Source organism: Chlorella variabilis, assembly GCF_000147415.1.
Source record: "Chlorella variabilis unplaced genomic scaffold CHLNCscaffold_8, whole genome shotgun sequence".
Lineage (NCBI taxonomy): Eukaryota > Viridiplantae > Chlorophyta > Trebouxiophyceae > Chlorellales > Chlorellaceae > Chlorella > Chlorella variabilis.
Genome location: NW_005435080.1, coordinates 957,329 through 973,871, shown reverse-complemented (window position 1 = coordinate 973,871; position 16,543 = coordinate 957,329). Strand labels below are relative to the sequence as shown.

General features: G+C 65.0%; 2 protein-coding genes across 2 annotated transcripts; both read left to right on the top strand.

Moving 5' to 3' along the window:
• Positions 1–2,283: 2,283 nt before the first annotated feature.
• On the top strand, positions 2,284–5,018 carry CHLNCDRAFT_59655 (hypothetical protein). The gene is made up of 9 exons (XM_005848430.1): positions 2,284–2,512; positions 2,950–3,084; positions 3,248–3,395; positions 3,499–3,582; positions 3,760–3,824; positions 3,963–4,155; positions 4,347–4,438; positions 4,554–4,669; positions 4,796–5,018. Exons 1-9 carry the CDS (start codon positions 2,342–2,344, stop codon positions 4,974–4,976), a joined length of 1,185 nt encoding a protein of 394 aa, XP_005848492.1. The 5' UTR covers positions 2,284–2,341; the 3' UTR covers positions 4,977–5,018.
• Positions 5,019–5,359: 341 nt separating this feature from the next.
• Positions 5,360–16,044, top strand: CHLNCDRAFT_144939 (hypothetical protein; the record flags this gene model as incomplete). The annotated part of the gene is made up of 37 exons (XM_005848429.1): positions 5,360–5,494; positions 5,673–5,897; positions 6,045–6,310; positions 6,444–6,608; positions 6,749–6,898; positions 7,026–7,179; positions 7,316–7,384; positions 7,520–7,758; positions 7,851–8,125; positions 8,266–8,492; positions 8,672–8,888; positions 9,231–9,318; positions 9,411–9,480; positions 9,663–9,774; positions 9,973–10,090; positions 10,234–10,372; positions 10,488–10,571; positions 10,733–10,846; positions 11,044–11,241; positions 11,338–11,522; positions 11,658–11,797; positions 11,925–11,986; positions 12,068–12,114; positions 12,239–12,371; positions 12,493–12,674; positions 12,818–13,000; positions 13,076–13,181; positions 13,402–13,495; positions 13,709–13,737; positions 13,921–13,992; positions 14,112–14,216; positions 14,321–14,374; positions 14,508–14,582; positions 14,705–15,033; positions 15,157–15,307; positions 15,463–15,663; positions 15,784–16,044. The coding sequence occupies 37 exons, from the start codon at positions 5,360–5,362 to the stop codon at positions 16,042–16,044; spliced, it is 5,454 nt and encodes a 1,817-aa protein (XP_005848491.1).
• Positions 16,045–16,543: the final 499 nt, after the last annotated feature.

The window sequence follows — 16,543 nt, the reverse complement described above, 5'->3', positions numbered from 1 at the left end:
ATAGTGCGGGCACACGCGCTGCTCGCGGGGCGTGCCAGTGCGTCGCCCCTGCTCCTCCGCCCCCCAGTGCATGCCTGTGCGCAGCTCGGTCAGGCCGCGGCGGCAGCGCCGTTCACGCACCTCCGTGACATACGGTGGGCGGCCATAGCCATCCAGGCTACAACACTCCGGGCGCACATCGCAGAAGTAAAGGTAAAGGTAAAGGTGGGGAAGAGCCTCCACAAGCTTAACTTCCCGGTTTTAACGTCTAGCTTTAGACCATTATTTGATCTGCCCGACGCGCCAAGTGCAGTACCCCCCACTAGTAGTGAATGGGTCCCGGGGAGGCCTGTGCCGAAGCCTTGGCGATTCTATTAGGCGTTCCCGAAGGAATTGGCTTGGATTGGCGCTGAGCCGGTCAGCTATGCCGCGTTTGTCCTCACAAAGTTTCGACATGGGAGGAATCGAACCTGTGCCCTCTCGGAGGGTTTAGACACTAGCTCCAGCGCCTTCAAAGAAGGCCTTTCTTAGCCGCGGCCTAGAAGTAGTGGCGCAGCCGGGTGTGGGCGGGCGTCTCTTGCGTCACACGCGCCAGGTGGAGCCGCAAGGCTGCCTGCTGCGCGCCGTCCGGGCTGATCTTGTCCATGTGGAGCGGCTCAAACGTCAGGCCCACAGCCCGGAGGCTGTGCGCCAGCTGGGCGGCCCAAGGCTGCCGCTGTGGCGGCACGTCTGCGCAAATCTACTGCCACCGCTGCCGCTGCCTGCACGACCAGCCGCGGCATGCTGCCCTCAGGGGCGGTCACCAAGCTGTTCCACAGGCGGGCTGCCTGCCGCAGCCAGTGGGCATGGAGCGGCGGCTGGCCTGCCTCTGCCAGGATAGTGGCGGCGGGGGTGCTGCGCGGCAGCGCCAGAAGGCGCCTCAGGAACCGCAGGTGCTGCAGCTCCGGCTCCGACAACGGGGTGCTGCGTCCAGCGCCGCCGCTCACAACAGGGCGTGCCGCCGCAGCCATCGCCAGCCCAGGGGCCCACACTGCGGGGGCCCACACCCCAGGGGCCCACGTAAATGCAGTCCCGCCCCCTGGCCACCACCGCCCTGTGCCCCACCCACCCCCCGCCCGCAGAGACATGCAGCCAGTCGCCGTTCGATGAAAAGCGTTGCGACAAGCCGAGGGAGCAGTGCTATGGTGAGCATGCCTGGCTGCTGCCTGGAAGCCAACTAGCGAGCTTGCTGGCCACGGGGGCGGCTGTCACCCGCGGCACCCGCGGCGTGAGGCCAAACCCCTGTTGGCGGATCCCCACCAGACGCCGGCCTCCCATGTGGCCCCGGCCATGCAGAGTATTGCAAGGTGGGCGACCGAATTGTGGAGGGGCGTCACACCAAGTGCCCCAACTCAGTGTGGTGCCAGACTTGCCCCCTTGCCCGGAGCGCCCTCCCAAAGACTGCCGTGCGTGCTTCTGTTGCTGGAGCCAGCATCGCCGCTGGTGAGCACAACAGAGCTGTGCCTGCGTTGGGATGGGGGGCAGGGAATTTTTGTTGGTGGGTGTTGAGGAACTGCACACTTGAGCTGCTGAGGCCTGCCACCCCGCTTCTCCACTCTCCTTCAGCGCCCAAGAAGCGCACCTGCTTCAAGCGCAAGTGCGGAAAGCCTGTGCGCGGCGCCCGTTTCGTCGACAAGCCCGCCCTGCGCGTCAAGGGCGCCACCACCTATGCCGCCTGCTGCAAGTTGTGCCGCACCATGTCTGGCTGCCTGCGCTTCACCTTGAGCGCCCGGGGTTGCGCCCTGTATCGCACCAAGCCACGGCTGAAGGCTGTGCGGGCACCGGGTCACATCGTCGGATACCGTAAGTTGTGTGCGGCGGGCTGTGCCCTGCCAGTGTTGCAGCCCGCCACTGGTGCCTATGCTGCCAAACCCAGCGCTGAGGCCGCCTGCCTGCTGCTGCCGCAGATGTGCTGGCCTAGTTCTGCCAGATGGCAGTGCCGGCCTGCCAGATCGGCCAGAAGTTGGCGGCGGTGTGCACGCCACGTGGCGGCTGCAACGAGGCGGCGGGATCGCGGGGCTTCAAGAGGGGGGGGGGGGGGCAGATGAAGGATGTGCTCGGCATTTCTCCTAGGGCATGTGTAAATCATTGCAGCATTGACCAATGAGTTTTGAAGATGCCAAAGATGATCCATGGATCATCTTTGAAGATGCCTGCAGCTGGATCATCTTTGGCGGCTGCCAGCGTGGCCGCCAGCTGGCAGCCGCCCTGACCATGCGACTAGGGCCGCCAGCGATCAGAACCGTCGCTTCTCTTGCGGCCTGAGCACAGCTTATGTGAGCAGTGCTCCTTGAAACTGCCCGCATGTGGGTGAGAGCCCTAGATGTCGCAAACTTCCGACCCCACCGCCCCACTGCTCTCGAGTATTGGCGAAATCGAGGCTGGCACTTCAAGGGCGAACTCCCCTGCCCGCAAACCTGGCTTGGCTCGGCCCAGCTTCAGCGCGCCCATTGCGCTGCTCGCGCAGCATAAGAAGACGCCGGAACAGCTAGAGGTGCGCGACAAGATGCGTGGAGTGCGGTGAGGCAAGCCCTCTGCGCCGCCGCCGCCGCCGCCCATTTGGCGCCTAACCCAGCGCTGCCCAGCACTGGGCAGGGCTCTGCTGAATTTCCCACCGACCAGGGTTGCTCAGCACCCCGGGGGCAGTGCTGGGCGGCGCTGGTGCTGGGCAGCGCTGGTCACCGCCGCCGCTCCAGCGCTAACGAGGCGCTGGCGCTGCCCACAAGCGCCCTGTTCGCGCTGCATGTGCAGCACTTGCGCTGGGCAGAGCATGTTCGGTGGGAAATTCAGCAGAGCCCTGCCCAGTGCTGGGCAGCGCTGGGTTAGGCCCCAGACGGGGCCCGCCGCTCGCCTACCGGCTCGGCTTCCGACGCGGCGGGTCCCACTCAACCCGTTGCACCACCACCACCCTGTGCTGGCCTGGCACTGCAGAGGTTGCTGAATGGCACCAGCAGGAGCCGGCGGGCCGCGCTCGAGGACTACTACCTGGCGCAGAACGAGCATATCGACTCACTGCTGGGGACGCAAGCCATCCACAGGGGCCTCTACTCCAACGACCGCGAGGAGGTGCGGTGCCTGTCAGACACCTCGGTGTCGTCAGCACATCCGCACCGCGTGCTCTGTCGCAGTTGGGCAGACAGCAAGCCAGAGGAACAGGCGCCTCGCGATTTCCAACTGGCTGCCTGGGGCGCTGAGCCGCCGGCTGGCCCACCTGCTCGTGCCGGCGCAGGAGGATGCGGCGGTGGCGCGCGCGTTGAACCTGTCGTTTGCCGCCAACTGCGTGCTGCTGGCGGTGCGGGTGGGGATCGCGGTGGTGTCGGGCTCGCTGTCGCTCTACACGGCCACCATCGATGCCGTGCTGGATGTCATCTCCTCTGGTGGGTGGCTCACGTGCGGCGGCCTTCGCTGTTGCTGGCAAGTACAAAGCCAGAAAACAAACAGGAAGAAAACAACAACAACCCCAACTTGTGTGTGCTCCAGCCATGCTGTACTACACGTCCTGGCAGTCCAAGCGGGAGAACAAGTACTTGTATCCGGTTGGGAAGGAGCGCATGGAGCCGCTGGGTGAGGCGCTGCCGCGGGGCAGGGCTTCCCGTGAGCAGCCGGCGCTTCGCGGGGCTCTTGTGAAGCAGCTGCCGCCTCTGGCGGTGTTGCCAGGCCACGTCCCCTGGCCGTGTGAGGTGGATGAGAGAGGGTCCATCACCTTTCCCGCCTTCCCCGCTGGACCCCAATTGCCTGCAGGCGTCATTGTCTTCTCCACCTGCATGGCCACGGCCTGCATCAGTGTGATCCTCGAGTCGGTCAAGGTGCGACCCTGGGGCTGCGGTATGATGTGGGCGTGTGAACCTGCGAGGTGGCGCCAGCGGACGCGTGCCCGCTCCCCTTCCTTGAAGCACCGATCCCCGGACTTGCCTGGCCCGCTCCCCTTCTTCTCCGCCTGCCAGGCGCTCATCAGCCCGCCACAAGACGAGGGCCTGCCCACGCAACAGCTGTGGCTCATCTCCGGCGCCACTGTGTTTGTGGTGGTGATGAAGCTCGCGCTGTTCCTCTTCTGCCGCGGCAACCGCAACCCCGCGGTGCGGGCGTTTGCGTTAGACCACCTGAACGATGTGCTGGTCAACGGGGTGGGCCTGGCGGGTGAGGGGCAGGGCTGCGGGTGAGGGGCAGGGCTGTGGCTGAAGGGTGAGGCTGACGGCATCTGCAGGAGCGGAGCCGCTCTGGTGGGCTGTGGCCCCAACCAGCATCCAGCGTGCGAAGCCTTCCCAGCATATGTGGTGCTGCAGCCAGCCAACTGCGCCTGCATTGCTGTTGCCTCTCCTCTGACGCAGGTGCCTTGCTGGGCGCCCGCGTCGCGGCCTTCTGGGACCCAACCATCGCCATACTGCTGTCGCTCTGGGTGGTGTGGGCCTGGGGCAGCCAGGTGCGCCCTGCTGCCGTTCGGCAGCAGCATGCGTGCTGGCGTGCCAACACATCACTTTGCTGCACCGGTTTGCGCCTGGCTCCATCGAGCTGCTTCCCTGTCTGCCTGCTGCCAGGCGCGGGAGCACATTCTCAACCTGGTGGGGCTGTCGGCGCCGCCCGAGCTGCTGCAAAAGCTGACGTACCTGGCCTTCTACCACGACCAGCGCGTGCACCAGATCGACACCGTGCGGTGAGCTTGGACCCCGGGGCCGCAGATCATCAGAGGAACAGCGGTGGCCGGCACAGGCGACAGCGCGCCCTGATGCAACGCCTGTGTGGCACTAAAGGCCTGTATCTGTGACTTTCGCACCTGCAGAGCCTTCAGCTACGGCTCAACATTCATTGCGGAAATCGACATCGTACTGCCGGAAGACATGCGGCTCAAAGAAGCTCACGACATAGGCGAGGCGCTGCAGTTCAAGCTGGAGATGCTGCCAGAGGTGGCGCGGGCGTATGTGCACCTCGATTACGAGACGACGCATGCCCCAGAGCACTGATGCGCCCGCTGCATGACACACACATGTAACAACCTCTGTCTCTGATGTCTTCTGGTGGCCAGCACAGGCCGCCGCCACAGCGCCCTCGGGACTGGTAGCGCCCGCCAGGTCGGCGGTGACCTGGCCCAACACGGTCACCACGGAGACCTTGTTGCCACCCGGGGTGGCCTTGCACCTTCTGCGCTGCACGTGTTGCGAATATACAGGCAGGCGGTCCGATGCGCACCTGAACATGGCTGGAGGTCGCGACTGCGCTTGCAGCTGCCTCGAGCCTGGGAAGCTCTCGGGGGGCGCCGGCAGACAGGAGGGAGCGCTCCAATGGCGTCAGCCTGCTGCCCGGTTATGCCCGCGGCAGCCTGACGTTGCAAGGCAGCCAGTTCAACATGGCCAGTCTGGTGCAGGACGCGTACAGCCGCCTGCAGGAGGATGCAGGCTATGTGCTGCAGCTGCTGGGTGGCCCCGACAGCCACTGCCTGCAGGCCATAGAGGAGATCTGCCGCGCGCCCTTCACGATTCGGGTGAGCCAGCACCCAGTGCTCTGCGCCGCCAGCCCCAGCGGCAGCGCCTGCCAGGTGCCTCCGCTTGGTGCGCCCACGCCGCACGAGACGTGGCCACACCTCGCTGCCGCCAACCAGATCCTTTTATGTTTTGCATGCTGCGCAACTGTCGTGCTCCCCGGCTGCCACGTGGCTGCAGGCAGGCAACAACCGCACCCTGGTGTCCTTCCAGCGTGTCATCGTGCCGCTGCTGCACCTGGTCACCAGCCGCCGCTTCCTCAACAACCCTCTGACTGAGCTGAGCAACCCGGTGCTGGCCCGCATCGCAGACACGCTAGACCCCCAGGCAGTGGCTACCTGCCTGTCGCAGCTGGCTGCCGCCGGCAGCATCGCAGATGCCGACCCCAGGCACACAGTGGGCGAGGTAGGTGTGCAGCCCTCGCGTGCCCCCTCGTCTCCCCTTCCACATCGTGTTGATACCGCGCGCGCCAGCAGCGAGGTCGTCTGCGCCCCTGTTGGCCCACTCTCTCACATGCGTGCCTGGGACCCTGCCCACGTTTGCCTGGTGCAGCGGGACCGTGCCCGCTGGGCGCCAGCGGACTGCGGCGAGCTGGCGCAGCCCATTGCGGCTTTCTTCTACGAGGTGCTTCTCAAGTTTGAGGACAAGCGGCGGCGCCTGGCAGCCGGCGCCAGCGCGTGCACCGATGCCATCACGGCCTTCTGCTCCAGCCTGGAAGAGGAGCAGGGCAGGGCACCGCTGCATGCTGTGGTCGCGGGGCGGGTGGAGGACATCCACAGGTGCTACCTGCGCTACGTGCTGCGCCTGCTGCGCCTGCTGTGCCTGCCCGCTCGCCTGCCTGCCTGCCAGCCAGCCAGCCTGGCATCTGCACCGTTTGTGTGGACAGATTGTGCGTACCACGCAGAAAACCAGATATGTTCTTGAGGTCAGACGTGCTGCATCCTGCTGCAGGTTGCTACTGCAGCACGAGCAGCGGCAGGAGTACGAGGCTGACCAGAAGCGGTGCCGCGAGCACATGCGGAAGCAGAATGCCACGCACGATCGGCTGTTTGGCAAGCAGCAGGGAGGTCAGAGCCTGCTGGAGGGGCCAGGGGAGCTGCGCGGGGCAGGGCGCAGGTGGGTGAGAGGGGCTGCTGCTAAGCCTGCGAATGTGGATGCCACGAGGTCTGTCGGCCAGGTGGAGCCCCGGCCACAAACTACACAAGGACTGAGCATGGGCCTGCATCGTGTCTTCTCGCCTCCACGGATGTGCGCAGGCACAGCAATGACCACGCCGACATCCGCCGCATCTCCATCATGCCCACCAGCGACGAGGTGCTGTGCAGCGTGGCACCCTACCTGCCCAAGGGCCCCTCCAGCCACCTGCCCCCCGGCTCGGCAGAGGCACACATCGACCGACAGTTCAGGTCGGGGCAGCTGTGTGCATGATGCAGCCTGGAGCAGAGGCGCCAGGCACGCCGTGTGGGCACCTGGGTACCTGGAGATCACCTGTTGAGGCAGTGTGTGTGCCCCAATCCCACGTGCACGCCTCAGGCTGATGCGCCACGACATCATCGCTGAGCTGTGTGCTGGAGTGGCGGCGTACCAGGCGGCAAGCGCTCGCCGCAGCGCAGGTGCCGCAGGCGGCGGCACGCAGCAGGGCAGGCTGCTGCTGTCTGTCGCTGCATCTGCCATCCGCGATGTCAGGGTGAGAGTGTGAATGGTCGCCTCACTGGCCTAGCCAGACAAGGGAAGCCGTGGTGGCCGCTTGTGCATGCCAGGATCTCGACTGCTTGATTAGTTGCTTTCTTGCCAAACAGTCTCTGCTCCTTCTACTGCCCCAGGTGTTTGATTACAAGAACGTTGTGGTGGAGGCGGTGCACCTCAACAAGTGGGCTGGAGTGCACTTCATCGTGAGTGCTTGTCGCGCCGCTCTGTGCATGCCTGCCTGCTTTTGCGCGTCTCCCTCCTGGCATGCATCTTTCTGCCTCGGTCCACCGCCTGCAACGACACATGTGATGTGACGTTGCGTGTGCCCTGCCATGCAGATCACCTTTGATGATCTGGAGAGCAGCGCTCGCAAGACCACCGAGCAGCGCCGGGACTTCTGGACCAAAACCAAGCGCCTGCAGCACGGCACGCTTGTCTGCCTTCTGCTGCCCCCATCCATGCAAGCGGGCGGCGCAGAGGAAGAGCGCCTGGTGTTTGCCACCATCAGCCAGCGGGACGTGGACAGGCTGGCACCTCGCAACCCCCCAGCAGACTTCCGGCCAAGCATCGGCATCAGGTGCTGCCATGTTCCACAGCCATCCTGCTGGAGCTTGTGTTTTGTGTCCAGTGGATGCTTCATGTTACTCTTAACGCCATTCTATGCTGCAGCCTGGGGTCTGGACTGAGCCATGCGGAGGATCTACGGGAGGTGGTTCAGCTGCTTACCGCCAGCAGCACCGGCGCCGGCGGCAGCGGCAGGCAGCAGTGGCGCGCCCCTCCCGCCCTCGATGCCGTCTCCCCAAGCAGCGGCGTGGTCATGCTGCAATCCAGTGGCAGCTTCTTTGCGTATGACCCCATTCTCAAGGCGCTGCAGCGCATGGAGCTCTTGCCCCTGCAGCAGTACCTTGTGCCTCCTACAGTACATGCCGCCACCGTGCACCCAGGTGGGTATCACCGCATGAACTGCAGCGCAGGCCACCTGTCAGATTCAAGCTTTTGCCTGCCTGCCTGTTCTCGCCTGGCTCCAACTCCACCTCATTCCAGCCTGCTCAATCGCGTTGGCACCTGCCTCCCCGCTCTGCAGGCCACGCAGCAGAGGTGCAGCCGCCAGCCTTCCTCGGCACCAGCAAGCATGTGTACGACCTCTCTGTGCTGGTTGATGGTAGCAAGGTGGCTGAACTGGCTCCCCAGCGGGCAGCCCGCTGGAAGCAGGAGTTAGAGGCAGTCAGCCTGCTGCACTCCGACGCCTTCCCGACTGCCGCCCTGACCGCGCTTACGACTCTGGACCCGGACCAGATTGCCTCCCTCAAGGTACACATGCACTTGGTGGCGCTTGGACCCGCAGCATTGCGCACCGGCAGACAACGGGTTGGTGCTTGTGGCGCGGCATGGGTGCCGCCTCTGTCCTGGAATATCTTGCTGACCACTGGAAGCCACAAGGCCGCATCCAGTCCTGCTTATACTCGATGCCTGCTGCCTGCCTGGCGCAGGCCGGCCTGATGCAGCAGCTGGCTCTCATCCAGGGCCCCCCCGGCACCGGCAAGACATACCTTGGCATCCAGCTCATGCGGGCGCTGCTGCACAACCTGGCGGCCAGCGAGCTGCCAGTGCTGTGCGTGTGCTACACCAACCACGCGCTGGACCAGTTCCTGGAAGGAGTGAAGCTGGCGGGGCTGATTGAGGCTCCAGAAGAGATGATCCGCATCGGTAGCAAGTGAGTGGTTGTGCTCCTGGCTGCCGTGGCCAGCGGCAGAAGCAAAGCGCGGCTTCCCTCGCCAGGAGCGCAGCAGCCACTTCCCAGCTGTTCCCTTTCTGACCTCCTGTTGTGCGCTTGGCCTGCTGAAGATCCAAGTCGGCGGCACTCCAGCAGCATAGCCTGCACGAGATCACGAGGGGGAGCCAGGCCAAGATGGCAGGCAAGTGCCACAGCGACCTGCTGCCCCCGGCGGGCGCAGCATCAGAGTGTTGTGCCACCATACACTTGATAGCCTGCCCCCTGGTAACTGCACCAATTGCCGTTCTACATAAATACAAAGTGTTGCCTTGCAGAGCGGCGCCTGGCTGCCGAGTGCTATGGGAGCATGGAGCAGTACGAGCGGGACTGCAAGGAGATTGTGGAGAAGCTGGCAGCCGTCAGGTGAGATGCTTGAAGCAGTGAGCCCACACTATGATGAAGGCAAATTGGCTGTGCTGAATAGCGTGTCAGCAAACCCGCCCTGCTGGTTGCAGGAACTCTCTGCCATGGTATGCAGTGAGGGACCATCTTGAATCACTGGCGCCTGACCTGTACCTCTCACTGGTGGGCCATTGCGTGGCGGCGCCTCACTGATCTGGGCGCTTCGCCCACCAGGCTGGCTAACCTGGGACGCTGACATGTGAGCGCTTCCAATTGTGCAGGTGGGGGAGACTGGCAGTGACTGGCAGCCAGGCCAGTCATCGGCTGCAGCATGGGGCAGGTGGATGCATGGCAAAGACCTGCAGCGCCCGACAGCCAGCCAGCAGCCAGGGCGGGGCGTCAGCGAGCAGCAGGCACAGCGGGCGCAGCAGGCACAGCGGGCACAGCAGGTGCAGGCGCTTGCCCGCCGCGGCTTTGGTGTGCTGGCCGAAATGGATGTCGAGGTGGGCCCAGAGGAGCCCCAGCCTGCTGAGACAGGCAAGCATATTGCACAGCTGCCATCATTGTGGCTGCTGCTGGGGCCACCCCATGAGCTGCGCTGGACGTGGTGCCAGGCTGGTGCACGAGGTGATGCCTGACAGCCTCCCCCCTGCCCGCCGTACTTGCCTGCTGCAGATGATGCGGCTGTTGCTGAGATGGATGACGACGCAAGCAGCATCAGCAGCCTGGAGTCAGTGGAGGGGGCGGGTGCGGCCAGGCTGCTGGATGCAGACGACGCTTGGGCCCTCCCCATGTGAGCCTGCCGCCAGCCTGCTCGGGGAGCAGCGATGACACCGCACGTGCTTGCTGCTCCTGCTTCGGCACATGCAGGGTGCAACGACGTCACGGTGGGATGACCTCGCTGCTGCGTCCTGTTCTGCCGTGCCCGCCGAGCAGGCCGCAGCGGCAGCGCCTGGTGGACCACTTGAAGCGCACCCTGCAGGAGGACCTGCTGTCCTCGCTGCACCGCAAGATGGAGCTCTACTCTGGCTGCATCGACCGCCTGCGCCGCGTGCACGACTCCAGCAATCTCGAGGTGGGCTGCGCGCCGCTGGGCTTGTGGCTCATCTTTGGATAGCGCCCCATCTATCCCCGCCTGCCTGCCTGGTACCTGCCTGATGCTTGCCTGTCCCCCCTGGTCCTGCCTGCAGGTTCTGCGAGGAGCCAAAGTGATTGGGGCCACCACATCTGGCGTGGCTCTGCACCAAAGCCTCATCGCCTCCCTGGGGGTCAAGGTCGGCTGTGGAGGCTGGGGTTGCCTTGCTTCATCTTGGTACTGCCAGCCTCTGCAGCTTAGCATGACCAGTCCGCAGGCTGGCGCTGGCTGCGTGCATTCTGCCTGCTCGCCGACACAGCCTGCCGTGTTCCTTCGCGCCGCTCGGTCGCTGCCCTGCAGATTGTGGTGTGCGAGGAGGCTGCCGAGGTGCTGGAGGCTCATGTGCTGGCCTCCCTCACCCGCCACACCGAGCAGCTGATCCTCATCGGTGACCACGAGCAGCTGCGCCCCAAGGTCCAGGCAAGTGCAGGGGCAGGCCAGGCGCCACGTTCCCAGCCGTACCAGGCCACGTTGCCAGCCGAGCCAGGCCAGCCGAGGCGCCTGCCACCCACCGCCGCCGCCACCGGGCCCAGCCTGCCGAGCTGCCGTGCCTGTTGCCTCCCGCGCCAGCCACCAACCTTCACTCCCGTGCCTCCCCTCCCCACCCGCAGACCTACCAGCTGTCCATGGATTCCAACAGCGGCTACAACCTGGACCTGTCCCTGTTTGAGCGCGTCGTGCGGCAGGGCGGCCTGCCTGTCAACACGCTGTCGGAGCAGCACCGCATGCGCCCCGAGATCAGCCGCTTCATCAGGGCCACCATCTACCCCAGCCTCAAGGCAAGCTCTCCCCGTCCTTCCCTGGCGTTGGTGCTGATCTCCATGCCGAGCTTGCCTGCCAGCCTCTGCCACTGTCACTCCCGGCATCTGAGCCTGCCGCCCTCCCCTGCACGTGGCCTGCTGCAGGACCATCCCAAGGTGCACCGCTACCGCGCCGTCAAGGGCATGCAGCGCTGCGTGTTCTGGATGACCCACACCGCGCCCGAGGGCGGCGACAGGGACGACCTGTCCTCCAAGTTCAACGCCCACGAGGCCCAGATGGCCACCCGCCTGGCGCGCTACCTGGTGCAGAACGGCTACGGAGGAGGCGAGTGAAGGAGGCAGCAGCGAAGTGTGTCCCACCAGCCAGCTGCTGGCAATGCAGTCGACACTGCTGGCATGCGTGCAGCAGGCTTGCTTGGTTGATGGAGTACTCTCCCGCTGCGCCTGTGGCCGCCTGCAGGTAGCATCACGATCCTGACGCCCTACGTGGGTCAGCTGCTGCAGCTGCGGCGCGAGGCCTCCCGCCACTTCTGCATCTCCATGGATGAGCGGGATGCTGCTGAGCTGGCGGAGCTGGAGGAGCCAGAGGGGGCACCGGCGGCAGGTGAGTGGCAGGACGGCTGAGGTGGCGCTGAGGTGGCAGAAGCTGACGAGGCACTGCCTCCCCCAGCATGGACCTATCTCCTGCTGCGACCACCCTGGCTGCTGACATGGTTGCCCTTTGGTTGCAGGTGCTGGGCGCGAGGTCAGCATGAAGGATGCCGTGCGTCTGGCCACCATCGATAACTACCAGGTCAGCGTCATCTTAGCCTTCCAGCGGCAGTATGTGGTGCCCCAGGGTTAGGAATGTTCACGATTAGCCGCACTGCTGCAGGGGGAGGAGAACCGCATCATCATCCTGTCCCTTGTGCGCTCCAACAGGTGAGGGAGACGAGGGGGCACTAGCAGCAGTCCTGCTCCCCTTGACTCTGCACTTTCTCGACTCCAGCCGACTGCCGCCTGCTGTGCCTTCCCCGTCCCCTCCCTGTGCCTTCTTGTGCTGCAGGGACAATCAGATCGGGTTTGTGCGGCTGCAAAACCGCACCAACGTGCTGCTGTCCCGGGCCAAGGAGGGCATGTTCATCATCGGCAACTCGGAATGCCTCGTCAACAGCAAGCAGCCAGGCATCTGGCCACAGGTGGGAGGGCCTGAGCCTCATTTGCTGGGCCTTGATTCAAGATTTAACTCGTACGTCGATGCCTCGGCTTCTGCTGGACGCCTTGACCCGCCTTCCTGCCGTCCTCCCCTCCCGCCTGCAGGTGGTGGACATGTTTGAGCAGGAGGGCGCCATCGGCCCCGCCTTCCACCTGGTGTGCCAGAAGCACCCCGACGCCATCAACGCTGTCTCGCAGCCAGCTGACTTTGACACTCGTGTCAGCGACGGCGGCTGCTCCCGCAGCTGCACCGAGCGGCTGCAGCCCTGCGGGCATGCCTGCCCAAGGTGAGGATGTCCAGCAACCAACATCAACTGCAGCAGCGGCAGGGCTATGATTCTGCCTTCTTGTGTTGCCAGGCTGACAGCTGCACCCACACATGGCTATCTGCATTGCCGGCATGCCTGCCACGTGTACTCCCTATTTGCAGGCTCTGCCACAGCGACGACCCGCAACACCGCCTCGCCAAGTGCATGAAGCCGTGCAACCGCCCGCAGCCGTGCGGGCACCCCTGCCAGCACAAGTGCCACGAGCAGTGCGGGCAGTGCCGTGTGCGCGTGCCCAGCGTGCGCCTGCCCTGCGGCCATGCCATGGCGCAGCTGGAGTGCTGGAGGTAAGGTGCACCGTTCTGGCAGTGCGGTGCGATTCCCACCCTCACCTTTCCTTTTGGGCGCGCGGCTGCCTGCAGGACCAGCCAGCTGGAGAGCGTGCAGTGCGAGCAGCTCTTGGAGGTGCAGATGCCCCACTGCCGCCACATCATCCGCGTGCCGTGCTCGGACGTGGCCAGGACCAAGGTGCGCCGCATGCCGCACGTTTCAGGACCAGCTGGGCCGTGACCCTAACAGCTGCTCTGCCATCTGCATCGGCGCGGATTGGTGAAGCTACTCACTTGCTGCCCTCCCGCTTGCTGCCCGGATCCTGCCGCAGCGCATGCCATGGATGTGCACTCATTCCTGCAAGTCTCTGCTGCCTTGCGAGCACCCCTGCAGCAGCACCTGCGGCAAGTGCCTGCAGGGCTGGGTGTGCCAGCAGCTGCAGCTGGGTGAGAGGGCGCTGCCCAACCTTGCAACTCAGCAGCAGGGCAGCAGCCTGACAGTGGAGCTGCCCAGTGGGACGCAGCGCATGCAGCTGCCGGCCCCGGATCAGTGCAGCCATGCCGAGTGCAGGCTGGCGTGCGGGCGCACGCTGTTCTGCGGGCACAGCTGCGAAGGGCGGTGCCATCCCCGCAGCCAGTGCCCTCCATGCGCCAAGCCGTGCGGCGTGCGGTGCAGCCACAGCGCCTGCCAGAAGAAGTGTGGAGAGTACTGCCCGCCCTGCGCAGAGCCCTGCACCTGGGAGTGCCCTCACGAGGTGGGCGTTGCACCAGCGGCAAGCTGGGGCCTGCGCTCCGCCTGCATCGCCACCTCAACGATGGTTGAGTGACAGCTGTGCTGGGCCGTGCTGCAGGGCCAGTGCCCCATGCCATGTGGCGCGCCGTGTGTGAGGCTGCCCTGCGACCGGCGCTGCGCCAAGCGCCTGGCGTGTGGGTGCCAGTGCCCCAGCATCTGTGGCGAGCCCTGCCCGCCGCCTCGGTTCTGCATCAACCACGGGCTGACGACCACCACCGTGAGTCAGCACAAGACTGGATCTGCACTCTATGCCGCCCTGCCGCCGAGACCCCTCGCGGTTGTGCCACTGCCGCCGCCTGCCGCCGCTTCTGTGCCCTCCCGCCCCCTCGGCTACAGGTGTTTGATCCAATCATGTTCAAGGAGTGCAGCATCACGCAGCTGTCTGATGAGGAGGTGGAGCAGGACCCGCTCATCTGCCTGCCGTGCGGCCACGCCACGCCGGTGAGCAGCCGCTGGCATGCACCAGCAGCCATCAGCCATCTGCTCCAGCAGCCATCCCCTGGGTGGGTCCGCCCAAAGGCCCCGTGGTCGTTCACATGCCGCAGGTGTCTGCTATGGACAGCTACATGGAGCTAGCGGCCGAGATCCATTCGACAAAGGTGGGCAGGCTGGTGGTTACGTGCTGGCATGCAGTGCCTGAGTACCCTCATGCCAGCTGTGGTACGGAGCGGGCCCGCCCGGGCGCTGGCCTTGGCAGCTGGCACTACAATGCACATCCTCCTGGCTGTGCAGGATGGCGGCAAGGAGGTGCGTGGGGGCTACACCAGGCGGGCCGACAAGAGCTGGGAGGCGCCCTACATGCTCCAGGTGCGACAGCGCCCCTCCAGCTCCTGGCCTGCTTTGCAAGCACCAAGCGCCTCTCTTTGAATATCCGGATTTCAACACCCTGTAGCGTTTCCGGCGCCCTGTCATGCCTGGCACTGCTGCAGGAGGGCTTCTCCGAGGGCAAGACCTGCATGAAGTGCCGCGCCCCGGTGGGCCAGATCATGCGCTACGGCCGCCTGCTGAACAAGCACAGCATTGATGCGGCGGAGCGGAAGTTCCTCCAGCAGGCACACCTGGAGATCGGGGGGGCAGATGCCGCGCTGTCCAGCCTATCCCAGCGCGCAGCAGCTGCCATGAAGGGCGCAGGCTCGCCAGAGTGCAGGCAGGCCCTGATGCAGCTGCAGGCCGAGGGCAAGAAGCTGCTGGCCTGCTTCAAGCGGCTGGTCAAGACGGCTTCCACTCCACCTACCATCCAAGTCTACGACACAGCCAGGTGTGGCACAAGCTGCAACTGCTGGGCAACAGCCTGGCCATGGCTCCAGTCTGCATGGGGCAGCTGTCTCCAGCAAGCACTGAAGGTCAAGGGACAGCTGTGCCTGCTGTGCCTGCTGTGCAGGGCCACCGTGCTGCGCCTGGCTGAAGCGCAGCAGCTGGCGCCGGACAGGGCTGATGAGGTGCTTCGCGAGATGGTTGTGCCGCACCCCGACATCACTCCGGCGCTGCGTGCGGTGATGGGCAGGTCGCTGTGCTGCGTGGAGCTGATGCAGGTGGATGGGGACAGGGAGCAGGGCAGTGCCCGTTCGCCTGATAGTCTGGTGCAGCTGTAGGATGGATGGATGTGGTGCTTGATAGACTCTTTTGGGTTTGCAGCAAAGATTGTTGCTAACATCTCAACCATCTTGCTCTGCTGCTGTGCCTGCAGCTGTATTCAGCTGAGCTGGAGCTGTGTGCGGATGAGCTCGTGCGCCTGCGGAGGCTTAGGACGCAGGGCAGACAAGCAAGCGTGCTTGCCAGCCGCATCAATGCCCTGTCTGCTGCACTCAGCAAGCACTTCAACATAGGGCAGACGGGTGCTAAATATGCAGTGCAGCTGGCGGGGGAGCGTGGTGCCACCCGCTACCAGGTGAGCAGGTGTCACGTGAAGAAAGCGATGCGGTTGTTGGGCTGCTTGTGCACAACACTCGGCACTTGGTTGGGAGGCTGACGCATATGATGGTGCTTGGAATGCATCTCCTGTGTGCAGATCTCTGCCCACCGGGCCCATGCCCAGCTGCTCATGGCGTGCGCCATGAGCCTGGCGGCTCCGGATCCAGCCAGCGTGGCAGAAGCTCTGGGCAAGGAGCTGCCCGTGCACCGAGCTGCCGTTCAAGAGGAGAAGCACAAGGTGCTGGATGCGGCTGATGCTGCGCTGAGGGCTGCCAGACAGCTGGTGGCCACGCTGTTCGGCATCGCGCCATCCGAGCACCAAGATGTGGGGGCTGAGCTGGCTCGTCGCGCTGCTTAACGCCTGTGTACGGATTGGGGCGTTGCCGGCCCAGTGGGCGATCAGTGCGCTGACACCGATCCGCAAGCCTGGTGCGGACCACCTGCGCTGTGACGGCTACCGCGGCATTGCCGTGGGCACACTGCCGGCCAAGCTGTTTGCCAGCATGCTTCAGAGCAGGTTTACAACCCACACTGAGGCGGCGGGCATTCGGGCATCTGGCCAGGCGGGGTTCCGGCCAGGGTACGGTTGCCGTGACCAGCAGCTTGCACTGCGGGCCATCATTGAGCGGCAGCGGGCGCGTGGGCAGCCGTTGTATGCCTGCTATGTGGACTTCAAGCAGGCCTTTGATAGGGTCCCGCGGCATCTGCTGTGGCAGAAGCTGGAGAGCGCCGGCCTGGGTGGCTGGGCGCTGCGGGCGGTGCAGGCCCTTTATGCGACGGTTCCCATGTGCGTGCGGGTGCCTGGTGGGTACACACCCACATTTCAGGCCACCTCAGGGGTGAAGCAGGGCTGCCCC

Excerpts from the sequence above, each read along its gene's own strand:
- CHLNCDRAFT_59655 (XM_005848430.1), top strand. The coding sequence starts at position 2,342 with ATGTCGCAAACTTCCGACCCCACCGCCCCACTGCTCTCGAGTATTGGC. Across the intron at positions 3,085-3,247 it reads ACTCCAACGACCGCGAGGAG|GAGGATGCGGCGGTGGCGCG; the intron begins GTGCGGTGCCTG and ends GTGCCGGCGCAG. Across the intron at positions 4,439-4,553 it reads TGTGGGCCTGGGGCAGCCAG|GCGCGGGAGCACATTCTCAA; the intron begins GTGCGCCCTGCT and ends GCCTGCTGCCAG.